Source organism: Clupea harengus, chromosome 19, assembly GCF_900700415.2.
Source record: "Clupea harengus chromosome 19, Ch_v2.0.2, whole genome shotgun sequence".
Classification (NCBI taxonomy): domain Eukaryota; kingdom Metazoa; phylum Chordata; class Actinopteri; order Clupeiformes; family Clupeidae; genus Clupea; species Clupea harengus.
Genome location: NC_045170.1, coordinates 15,931,021 through 15,944,074, shown reverse-complemented (window position 1 = coordinate 15,944,074; position 13,054 = coordinate 15,931,021). Strand labels below are relative to the sequence as shown.

The following is a 13,054-nucleotide window of genomic DNA, read 5'->3' as shown; positions in this document are numbered from 1 at the left end:
TCTTGTCTTCTCCTGCCATCAGGATCGCTTCGTTATTCTTCTCCGCATGGATTTTCATAACCAGGGGGGGTCTAGGCGTAAATCTGGAGTTTGGTTTATATTGCTATTTCAACAACATTACGGAGATCACAAGCATTGTTTATCAAGCTTATTCCATACCACTGTCATTCCCAATGGCAGCTTTTCCATTACTCATAGTGCTCCTAATGTGTCAGTAACATTCATGCATTAATGAAAGTGATTCAGTCATTTATGGGTATGATTTTATTGTTTGTGTATTGCTTTTGTTTGTGTGTGTGTGTGTCTGTCTGTGCGCATGAGTTTGTTTGTGAGAAAATTTTCACATAGTGTTATTTTTTTTCTGTGAAGTGGTAGACTTCACACTTTGAAATGACAATAATCCATTTAAATAAATGTCAGGTTCTCACTGTTTAGAAAGATCATGCGGATCTTATCCTTTTCTAGAAGACAAACATGGCTTGTCAAATACCACACATGGGTACACTGAGATAAATAAATTGCCCATTGAACAAGAACTCTACATCTCTAGCATCTGATTTGTATTTAAAGTAAGTGGACTTGGAAAAACCTCACAGTAATGGGCCATATAGGCGACTGCAAACTGGGAAGCATTAAATATTTAATTCTTTCATTTTTTCCCTTTAGCCATTCTCATTTAGATGTATGTGAATTCATGCACTTTGGGTGAGTTGATTTTAATTATTCAACATATGTCATACGGGAAGAAACCAGAGAAGTGTCTATTTTTGCCATTAGATCTTTGGCAAGATGTTTTAGCGTATGAGGGGACAGTGGTATCAGTAAACATGTTTTAAACCGCTTTGAAGATTTGAGGGGAAAAATATTGGCTGTTACGCAACATGTCCTCTCCACTTTCCCATGCCTGGGTAATCTTCATGTCACCATCAAGCCCAAGAGGTCAAACACAAACCCTCCCTCAGCTCTTGATATTAACTGTGATGCCTGTTAAGGACGCCGGACCTTCACAAAGAAAAGCAATCAGGACTGGCGGGCGCCATTAGCATGGAAATCTGAATGCCCACCTTATCATTGTTTCGTTTTGTTTTATCTTAGCCTCTCCCCTGATGCTGTTGTTTGTTTGTGTCTCTGTTGTCTCACTGTGTGTCTGTGTGTCTGTCTGTCTGTCTGTATGGGGTAACCTTCAGAGGTGTCTTTGGAGATAGGACACAGAAAGAAAGAGAGAGAAAGAGAGAGAGAGAGGGGGAGAGAGAGAGAGACCTGCCTTTTGTTTACTGGCTGGCATTTACAGGCTGTCTGTGCGTGTGTACCAGTTCTTCTCTGAGCTTGTTATTTTGCCAGGCCCTCCGGAGTGATACGCCGAGGAGACTCTTTACAGAACCCTTCAAATCAGACAGGGCCCTCCATCCAGCAAAAAAAAATTGTTGTATGAGGAGATAGAAGGGCACATCTGTGTTTTTTTCCCAAAAAATCAACAGTGAGATCTGCTTGAGAAAGTAAGATACTCTCCTCTCTCTCGAATACTCCTTCTCTTCACAACTAATCATAGACCCACATGTTTGGGTGGATTTGTGCCACATCTCTCTTTCTCTCTGTTATACACAAACACGTCATTGTCTAAGTCATGAATTACTCCATCAACTGCAGAGCACTGAGTGTTGCTAGATCAGCGGGCCATTGGAACTACAAAGCAGCATCATCCACTCCTTTCTCACACTCGACTTTGAAAACCTTCAGCTCCACGACAACAAGTGTAAGCTCTGGGATCAATTACAGCCGCTCCTAGCACACCGAGTCAGCAAGCAGCACCTTTAAACAGGCTGTGAGTGAGCGTGCGTGTGTGTGTTTTTAAACTCTCATGACCCAGGCTTAAGGACTCATCATTGAAGTTCACAGATGGCCTGTTTAGACTGGGGGAGTGCTTGTCAGCGGAGCGAAGTGTCCTTGTAAGCAGGACAGGGAGCCGCTGACGTGAGTGGACGAGACACAGGATCCCCCCCCCCCCCCCCCCACCGCCTGCCTGATCTCGGTGGCCAGACGTTGCCGTGACTCCCTTGTGGCATCTCACAATGAATCAGACAGCTCCCTGGATGGCCTGGCCTGGCTTTCCTGTTAATACAAATGGACACAAGGTACCCATATACGTCCTCAGTGATTCACCAGTGAGAGAAGGAATGGGTATTTCTTCCCGTGTGTTGCTGTATGTAGTATAAAAGGAATAAGATGGCACGGTAAGGTTCATTTCCTCAGGTAATGGATTACCAGTAGATTATCCACAAGGCAATCAATTGTCAGTAATCCGTTGTTCACACTTATCTGTGTTAAACCCTACTCTGCAATATTCAGTCCTATCCCTTAATCAATAGAAATATCTAACAAATATAGATAAAAATGCTTGGCAGCTATATCTAAGTGAATCCATCTGAGGCTATATTTTCCTCCACTGCCATCACCATGTTCTTAGTGTCCTCAGTGTGTCTGTGGATGTGTGTTGGCGTGACATGATAGTTGTTAATCGCCAAAATGTTTGACATTCTCACAGGATGAAGAGCTTCTCCCAAGCGATGATACGAGCTGTACACCTCTATGATATGATGTGCCCTAAACAAATGTCACAGTCTATCGGGCACGGGCACCGTGAATATGTATCCAGTGGCAGAAGCACTACTTATCACAACCCACTAGGAATTGCCCAATTGTGTGGGTACATTATGTACATGGTCTAAGTAGGCCAAATATATTCCCGACGGAGTAAAATAAGTTCCGATAAGTAACAGGGATGTTCTGTCGACAGAACGTTTCTGTGGGAACGAATGTGTTGCTGATGGGGTGACACGACAATGCGGTTCTGGCTTCAGTGTGCCAAACTGTTGACTCTGGTGTAAATTTAGCACGCTAGCCTAAGGCTGCGACAGGCATCCCTGAAGCCTCCATGCGGCTCTGTTGAGTGAAGGAGGAGCAGTTGTGGGGAAATGTCTGCCATCGACTCTCTCATATTCAGACAAAAGGTTGACTGTTCATGCAACTTTGTATCGTGAGGGGAAGAAGAAAAAGCCAGACAAGGTAACCCAAGTAGCTAAGCAGAGGTATGTTGAGGTACACAAACAGGACAGGGCAAAGTGCTATACTTTGAGAGTGTATTAATAATGGCAGTTATACTGTGTATTTTGACTGAAAAAATTATAAAAAAAGCATGTATAAAACAGAAGGTTTAAGAAGAAATGAAAACAAAACGACTGGTGTTCAGTAGGGTAGAATAAGCCTACAACTTTTATTGCACATTCCTGTTTGGTTCTGCTCCAACTATGACCTGCAATGTTGTTTGCGTGGCGCACTGAACCACGCTCAGTCTTAGTTTATTCCCGACAACCCCTGGAGGCTGAGATAGCTACACACACGACTCCACTTGATTCAGGTACATATCATTCTTAATGAGTTTGTTTTTCTCTTTTACCTTTTTTAATCTGTGACAATACCTGCAACATGCTTCAAAATCTTCAGTTTGGCAAACCACAAATAAATTAAAACACAAACATTCATAGAACACAATTTGACGTTGTTCGGACGTTTAAGAAAAAAAAAATCTGGACATGAGAACTTGAAAAATAAAAGAACCAATAAGAAAAAAAAAGGACATTCAGTTCTTTTTTTGGGGATTTTCTTGCTTTTCTAGAAAGAAAAAAAACATAGCTAGCTAACAATCACAGACCACATGCAGATATAATACAACATAATCATCTCACTTGTTTTGGACAATTAACTCAGTTAGTTAGTTTATGTAAACTACCAATCTAAACTAGATCACAAAATGATGCTCTTTAAACTGGCAAACACCCAATTGTTGAGATAGTATACTTAGCCACTTTTCACAGAGCTCTCTTGCTACGTCCAAGAATACATAACCACTTTTTTTCAGTGACTGCCTAAAAAAGAACATTGGAGAAGATCAAAAGCACTCCTTTTTGATACCAGACCTGACGTATGAGATCTGTTCTGAGCCATCCAACTTGTTACATAATTGGCATAAAAAAAAAGGGGCAAGTGCTGTGATACAAAATGTCATTAAAGTACAGCCAAAGTACAGGACGTAATGCTATTTTAGTGTCGGATGTAGAGGCAGGGTGTAAGAATGACGCACATAGGAGGAGAACAAGAATCGACCCCTTCATTCTCAGCTCTCCAACGGATTTGTTCTACTTTTCCCCTTTCTGAGGGTGAAATCGACAAAAGCTTGGCAAAAGCTCGACTGAAAAAAAAAAAAAGAAAAAAAAAAAAAAAGAATCTCATCGCAAGAATCCTGTCCTTCCTTGACCTCTCTGCATGGGACGTATACTAATGTGAAATCGGGAGGAAGGTTTTAAATTATTCCTCCGGTGTCTAATCTCTTTGTTCAAAATGTCACATTAATTAGCAGCTTCCGGTATGACATTTCAAGTCCCAACAGCACTGATGGAGCCCATGCTTTGAGGCTTTTCGGTTGTGCACTGCTTTGCATAGAAAGAGACATGCACGCACTGGACAAGACACCTCGAGTCTCCTCACAATTGATGTTACAATGCTGTGAGATGGTGGACAGTGGGATTTGGGCTACCCCCCACGCCCCAACTCTGATTAATCTCCATTACATGTCATCTTTCTCTCAGCAGCACGGTCCAATGTCCCTGCTCCCTGAATTGTCACGTCCCAGTCAGTGCATTTCAGTTTTAACGACATAAAAAATAAATACTTCAACTCGATACTATGCATGTACGATGCGTACATTCAAAAAAAGGGTTGTCGATGTTAATGTAACTTGGGACACCACGGTACACCCAATGGCTGGGTGTCTTGGGTTAACAATTTTCAAGAAGCTGACTAAAAAAAGAATCAAGAAAATTAAAGTCCAGCACCAACCACAGTCTTAAACCAGATGAACACTCGTTAGATTTCGCTGTTGTTCCCAGTAGCGTTTCCATCTTCTGATGCCCAACCCAACCCCAGCGATGGTATGCACCTGCCACGCTATCAAAACATCATTTTTGCCAGGATTATTTAGCTGGTCTATGATGTATGCGCTCTGGAACAGGTTGTCCCTACTGGGTCTATGTCACTTATACATGACAAAGTCTACTGCTGTGGCTCTTTGACACTTCCCCTGTCGTGTGCAGTTACTTCTGCCAAGATACCAGGTCAGATGCCATAACACAGCAAGGATAAATCAAAGCTTGTTGTAACGTAGCATGGCAGACATGCAAACATTGCAGCTTTGGCCATCTTAGTGTTTTCGTACGCCTTTGATAGTGTGTTGCTGATGTGAGATACATGCGCAGGGTTCATTCGACAACAATGCCGAACAAACTGCCAAATTGGGCTTCTGTGATAGGAGGCCAGTAGCAGAGGTTTTAATTGAAGCAATATGCTCGGAAACAATACCAGGGGCTGTCTGAGGGCTTCTGATTGGCTGTCACGAGGAGGCATTATGTCTGGGCCCAGCACTTCATAATAGCCGCAATCACGGCGCCAGCGAGTGAGAGCCAATCTTCCCAGGCACTGACAACTCCATCGCAAGCCACCACGACACCATCAAATAACAGGGTCAAGCCACCGCATGGGAGACGAGTGATGATAGTTAGCACTTGTGCACATCTCCATCAAGCCCGACTAATATCTCTGTTGATTCTTTCCACTACACGGTGTACCCTACACACACACACACACACACACACACACACACACACACACACACACACACACACACACACACACACACACACACACACACACACACACACACAATGACAGGCACACATCCCCTCATCAAATCCAACCGAGGCTCTGACATTCGTTGCTGGCCATCTGGTATCTAAATCATCATAATTATAGGCTTTTGGTCTCCTCCAAACACACACACATAAAATGATATAATGAACAGAGAGCGTACAGTAGTTCACTCTGTAGTAGTAGTAGCCATTCTGTTTTTTTCTCTTTAAAGTACCTCTGCATATGCATGGGATTTTTTTTTCTCCATTAGAAATCAATGACCAGCTACGCAACACAGTGATGTCTAAATTTAGCCACACGCACGCAATAGAGAAAAGAGAGAGAGAGAGAGAAGAGAGGAGAGAATCGAATGAAAGAATAAAAGAGAGAGAGAGAAAGAGAAAGAAGAGCACAGCTCCACATTAAGTACAATCTTCATGTTGCATTGAACTGTGAATCACAACACAGCCAAAGAAGAATGGGGGGAAGAGAGAGGGAGGGAGGGAGGGAAGAAGGGAAGATGAGCCTGACATGTTCCATGCTGCTCTGCCCGTCAATAATGAAATATTTAACAATGTCATTAGCATGTAAATGGCAGAAGAGTCTGACGTCACTTAGCAGTGCGCTCAACAGCTTGTGGAAAGAAGGCGGGGGGTTCCGATGTGAAACATACATTTGATGTAAGAAGCCAGGGGAGAGGGATACTGGTGCTGGTGTTGGTGGTGGGTGGGGGGCAAAGTGGGGGGGGCCAAATAGGCTGACGTAACCTCTCCATCCGCGGCGTACACCCCCCCCCCCCCTCCCCCCTCCCCCTCACGTGTCTTGTCCATGAGTGACGGAGAGTGCCGTGAGTCTCTCTCTCTTGAGTAAGCGCTCGGACTGTGCTCCTGGGTGAACAGTCGGAGGAAGATGAAGACGTGTGTGTGCGTGTGCGTGTGCGTGTGTGTGTGTGTCTGAAGCGCTCTACCATTTGTGGTGCTGAGTACAGTATGATACGGTAGCTGTTTGTCAGTAGTTTTTTTTTTTTCTCATATTTGTTTTTCCATAAAGTTCGATGATGAGAGAGAGGGGGGGAAAAGGACAAGTGGTAGTATTAGAGGAACAAGTAGAAGTAGTAGTAGAAGAAGAAGAAGAAGAAGAAGTAGAAGTAGAAGTAGAAGGAAAAAGGGACCAAAAAAGCCACGTGACCGGTTGGCCACGTCCCCACCCCATGTTAAAGGTGCACTCAGCCGTCAGACACGGGGGGAGACACCCAGCCATATTTCTCATGGGTCTTCACAAGGCTCTTAAAGGTGGCCTCGGCCTCTTTGCGGCTAAAGGCCTTCTTGGACTTGCCAGATTTCCTGCAGATCCGCCCCTGCAGAGAGGCAGAGAGAGAGAGAGAGAGAGATGGAGAGAGAGAGAGAGAGAGAGAAGAACAAGGAGTTAAATTACATAGAGCAATAATGTCTGAAGTTCCAACTGAAAACATAAATATAACCTCCTCCCAAAGGTGACAGAAAAATAAACCTAATGCTTAACGTAACTCTCAGCTTGTCTGTTAACTTGATTAGTCAACAATATATCACAGTAATAAACCTGAAAGACTATAATATTAGTACTTCCTTTTTTAACAGCTCCAGGCTCTCTTTTACAGCTTTTTTTTTTGTTTAGCAAACAAAAGCTCTTTGCAATGGAGATATGCAAAAACATCCCCACAATGTTGCTCCGAGCCAATCGTGGACATGCTGGTCCAAGCCACTGAGAATGGTTCTGGTGACCAATCCAGGCATTCAGTCTCACTCAACCTTTCATGGCAGTTTAAAATAGTGAATATAAAGGCCTGTATTTGGCCTCCGCATTTGTAAGGAACATCAGGCCGTGGTCACGGGATAACCTCAATAGTGGCCACCACAACACTGAGGTATGAGCAGGGCTTTCAAATCGCAGGCTGATAGATGGCCTAATAATTGAATGGCTCGTGTCAAAGGATGGTCTCAGGTGCACACACTAGCCTAAACCTAGCTGCCATGAATGACTCATTTGAGAGGCCACACCATTTTTACCGTCAGAAAGATAACTCCTACATATTGCAATACTACTGAAATATGGGTTAAAATGGTGGAATAACCAAATACACCATAAGGACATTCCTAGGCTATATTTTCTTTTCTTGCTTGGCAAGATTAATCTGACAATAATCTAAGAAACACAATAGTGTGAAGAATTATTATTTAAAACCTGTGGTGTAGTCAACCACCTATTCTAAACAATTTTCCAAATCAAGTTCGTGAGGTTCAAATATATGGGAATTAATGTGGATTCAATCACAAGATTGCCTGCCAAAATCATCCAGAAAATACCCGGCCTATAAATGAAATAATCGAATTAATCAACAGACAACTGTCTCAGCAGTCAGCATACACGGAAAAAGTTATCCAAGGGAGGTCTACAAAATGTACGCTTACTTACGGCAGACTACATTGGCGAAAAACACCATGATGATGATAGTTATCAAAAACAAGTTAATGATAGTTAACAAAACAAGAAATGTCCTCACTCTCGTACTTGCAGTCCCAGTGCTTACAATGACAACAATAAAGGATAAGCATATAAACAGTAATAATATGGTACTAGATGCTACAGATTTCTTCCTAAGATTCAGACAGGATTCAGAAATACCCATAAAGGGACACCTGTGTATGCTGCATCTCTTGCATTTTAGCAGAAGTAAGTGAGTGTTAGTGTTGCCTATGATTGCTTCAGCTAAAGCCCTGTCCATGTCATACTGAACGCACGCAGTGAGAGTGGCCATGACGAATTCTTTATTTCCTTATCAAAGCATAACAGGGCTGTCCTTTGATAATGTGACCCGTGCCCTTGAAATGGGATGTTGAAGGTGTGTGTGTGTGTGTGAGGGATGTTCAAAATGGCTTCCCACCACACAACCACCTGTGTGGGGGCGATGCATCAAAAGGCAGCTTTTCTGTTTGAGGAGGTTCGTACATGACGCAAGAGGGAAGAGCCCGTTCTTTGCGCCAGTCAATAATTTCCTCAAATGATTCTGAACACAGCGATTCCCGGGGAACAATTGGCCACATGCAGGGGGGATTTCAAAGCCAGAGGACACAGGAAGGGTGATGAGGGGAAAGAGGTGGACTGGGTGCTTCCCACAGTGGCCTGCACAGACAATCGGACATGGAGAGGGAGATTGAGAGAGAGAGTGGACGTATGAGAGAGAGATAGGCGTGACAGAAATAGCCCGTTAATGCCCGGGGCTCACAGGGAGGCAAGGCCATGGTGTAATGGCCCGGAAGTAACTCACAGTGCGCTCACTCGAGAGGAGAACCATGGCGGCGCGGTGCACAAAAGCCTGTGATTTTAGGATTAAAAAGACCAAATGGAGCTTTAATTAATTAGATATTGTGTTTATGGTCCCTCACTGAGAAGGTTTTTATGCTTGAGAGGAGAGCCACTAGCTACTCGAAGGGGCTATGAGAGGAGGAAGAGAGATGGGGAGGACTGGGCTGGGTAGTCGAGGCTGGCATGGCGTTATGCCAACGTGTTTTCAGGGCCTGTTTCACATCCAGTACAGCCCTGCGGCATCCAATGGCTGTGGCCCTGTTCGATGTTTACCGCGGCTATTTCGGTGTCTGCGTGTGCACCACGCGGAGCTCACCACACTCGTGTGAAGAGGCTGATGGGTAATCTTGTGAATGAAGTTTCGGTCAATGGGTGCTCTAGGGCCCCTCCTGGTGCATTCTGGGAGAACATAGCACACTCAGCAGCGATTACATAACCAACATGTGCCAGAGAGGTATAAACAGTGGTATTCCGCATACCATCTGATCCACGGGCAGCCGAGAGGTTGGCATTCCACCATTCGAAAGCACACTCTGACAGGACAGAATGGATGCAATTGCCTTGGCAAAGCAAACTGCCTGGATGTGCAATACTGCCACAAAGCAGACAGGGAGGGCACAGATAGGGGAGGTAATGCATTTAGCCGACGTAAATGTACTCGCTCATATTGCGGGAAGTATATATTGCCTCCTTATCCAAACATGCAGACTTAAATAGTGTGCAGTATCATCTCAATTCATTTTGGAAATTAAGCTAAATCTACTTCCTTTTGAATTCTTTGTCATGTGCAACTCATGCCTTGTGATCACCTCGTAGGAGTGTGTTGTGGTCAAACACACAGAGTCATGGTGATTCATTGTGTCTCTTATGACATGGCTTCCACCACATTAGAATGCCTGTGTAAACACATGGAAAACGTAAGACCTTACACCTAGAAGGAGCTGCAATATAAACAAAACCTATTAGTCTGATTATTAGAACCCGCAACTCCTGTAGAGCTGTGCGGTTCCTCTTGGTTTATTAAAGACAGACAACCTCACCGGGCCTAATTTTGTTTTAAAGAGGCTAATCTAATCAAACAGAGCAGTTCCCACCGTCAATAAAACCCTGTGGGGCTATGCTGGATATAGCCTGGGGTGAGTCAAAGAGCTGCATTGTCTTTCAAGTGGGTAATTTAAGTATCTCACGAACTTATAACACAGCTTTGTTTAATCATTTATTTCACCCCAACAACAAAGATCATTATATGAAGAACTGTAGACCATTGTGTATTTGTGTATTTGTGTGTGTGTGTGCGCTTGGCAACAAATCAATGTAACTAACATTGTTTTAGCTACTTGAGGCCGCACAGCTCACTGCATTAGAATTTGCCTGAAATTAAACTTTCTTCAGTACTAGTGTGCAGATAGCCATCACAATAAAATTGCCCTCTGGAACCAAATGCGATCCCTCATTCACCACCAAAGCTGATAGGGTCACACTGTTTTACGCATCTCTTTGATCCTTTTCGGTTTCCCTTTAGTTACAACCTCTAATACTTCACACTGTCTCCAAGGAAATGCACAGGGTTTGAAGCAATTAAATATTTGCAACGCCTATAGATGATGAACGTCAAGTACTCAAACAATTCTGGCTAGATAACCCTCGGAGCAAAATTACACCAGCTACAAAAAAGCGTCTGATGACTCACTCTTAAAATGACAACTACAAATGAAAATCCTGCATCTTGTCCATGTGTGGGTCACTCATTTCGTGATACACATCTTAGTCAAACGGCCTTGTAGTTTGTGCCCTTGTCACTTAAAAAGGACATCGCTACCTTGGCTTGACTGAATCGAGATCTCCTTGACAGATGGAGGGGGTAAATTACTTAGCCGATGTGCACATCTTCAAAGAAATGTCGCGAGGCAGTTATGTCAATAGTATCCAGTGATTGAAATGATGAAATGGACCTCTTCCTTTCAATCACATATTAGTCTGACAGGATGGTTTTGATTTCTGAATTGTATGAATAATTCAATGTTACAAGGAGGCCCTTGCGTATCTTTTAGTATCCAAACCTACATACAGGATGACATCAATTAAAAATATATATAATTATCTTAGCCTGTTATGCCTCACCTGTCCTTTCACAAGACTGGCAGCGAACTGCCTCATGACGGCCTCGACAGTGTACGCACTGGACCAGCCTCGGGGGGTTAACAACTCCATGCAAATAGCTCCTCCATCGAGAACGTAGCCGTTCTCCAACCTCGGGGTAAGCACTCGCATGAAAGGCGGCGAGAAGGGGAAATTGTCGGGGAAAGTGACATTCAGCAGTATGTACTCAGTGTTCGTCTCCTTCATGTCCTGCCACAGCGCGGAGTCCTTGTCCACCTGGTGCAGCTTCACATTCCATTCAAAGAGGTTATCATCCATCAGCTCCACGGTTATAAAGTTGTCACCCAGTCGTCGGATCTCTTGCAGTTCTTTCATCAATCTCCGCGTCCGGACCTGGGTGCAGTGTTGTCTTTGGGGCGCCAACTGGGGTATCGAGCTACTGGACTTGCTACTTTGCTGTTGCTGTTGCTGTTTCTCTTGCTGTTTCTCTTTAGTGTCCTTGCCCTGTTTGTCCTTACCGGGCGGCTTGTCCTTAACGGAGTGATCAAATTTCTTAGCTTTAATTTCGGGGGTACTAAGGATGTTCGTCTCATTGCTGGTGTTACAGTGCTTCGTATTATTTTTCTGGTTGCCCTTAGTCCCTTTCAACGAGCCTTGATGATGCTTCGGGTCCTCTGTGTCGCGGTCGTGCAGACGAATAAGTCCAATTTTACGCAGAAGGGTTGCCATTGTTGTTGATATTCACAATCCCCCTAAAAGAGTTCTCCAAACGCGTGTAATGTCGATGTCGACGAACACAGGCGAACCTTAGTTCACTGCAGGCTCGGAAGATGACTACTGGGCGATTGCATGTAGCCCGTCCTCAACGCATCGTTCCGGCGAATTCAAACTGAAAACATAAGAGCCATTGCATAATTCATCAGAGAATGGATACACTTTTTTCCATTCAGGTCATACCAACATGTCGGTTGTGGCGGCCCTGGCTACATCTAGCACAAAATGACCAACGTATTCTTCACACGGTTGCAGCAATTTTGACATGTGGAATGTTTATTGACTGCAGCGAAGCTATGGCTGCGGATGCCACGCCACTAGCGCTAGCATATGAGGTTTTCAAGCAAATGGGTTAAACACAAACGTCTTACTCAAGACAGATCCTGATCACAACACAATTCCACAGCTTTTATCGTAATGTAATAAATATACATTGACCTTACCCTGCAAAGTAACGTGACGATGCACCTGTTCCGTTTTGTGTTTACAACGGACAGCGACTACCAAAACGATATGAAGGTTGCAGATGACTGTTAATCCTGAGTTCCACTGGGTCTGGTCGATCTAAGCCAAAGCCTTTGATGTAACCGCAGCTGCGGCAACACTAGCGCTAATGTTGCTCGGAACGAACCAATCCGATAGCCTAATCCGTCGCGAAAGCAAGCCCACACATACACACACTGGAATATCTGGTTCGTACGGAGCTCTAAGGACACTGGCTTTCGCTGTACCTGGACGGAATGGGTAATCAAGTCCCGGGCACGAGCTGTGAGGGTAGATGAGGGGCTGGGCTTCCGATGCATCAGCTGTCGTATGGGGATTAGTTAATGACGTTTTTCAACCCCCCTCTCTATCTCACATCCCACATTAGGTTATCTTGGGAAGAAAGCATGAGCTGGTGCACCAAACTGAATAAGCCAAGCATGTTATAATTAGGATCGCAATATTAAAATTAGGATCGCAGTTATACGTTTGTTTTTTCTTACATACTCAACACGTACAATATCGCACATGAATAATCATGATCAGGTGGTTGCTTAAGTTTAGACTTGTTATTGGTAAACGCATGAAATATTCCACTACATTGCTTTTAAACCAG

General features: G+C 44.0%; 1 protein-coding gene across 1 annotated transcript; it reads right to left on the bottom strand.

Moving 5' to 3' along the window:
- Positions 1-3,242: 3,242 nt before the first annotated feature.
- On the bottom strand, positions 3,243-13,002 carry ube2ql1 (ubiquitin-conjugating enzyme E2Q family-like 1). The gene is made up of 3 exons (XM_031585899.2): positions 12,399-13,002; positions 11,203-12,070; positions 3,243-7,096 (listed from the first exon to the last, which is right to left on the bottom strand). Exons 2-3 carry the CDS (start codon positions 11,908-11,910, stop codon positions 6,965-6,967), a joined length of 840 nt encoding a protein of 279 aa, XP_031441759.1. The 5' UTR covers positions 11,911-12,070; positions 12,399-13,002; the 3' UTR covers positions 3,243-6,964.
- Between the last annotated feature and the right edge of the window lie 52 nt (positions 13,003-13,054).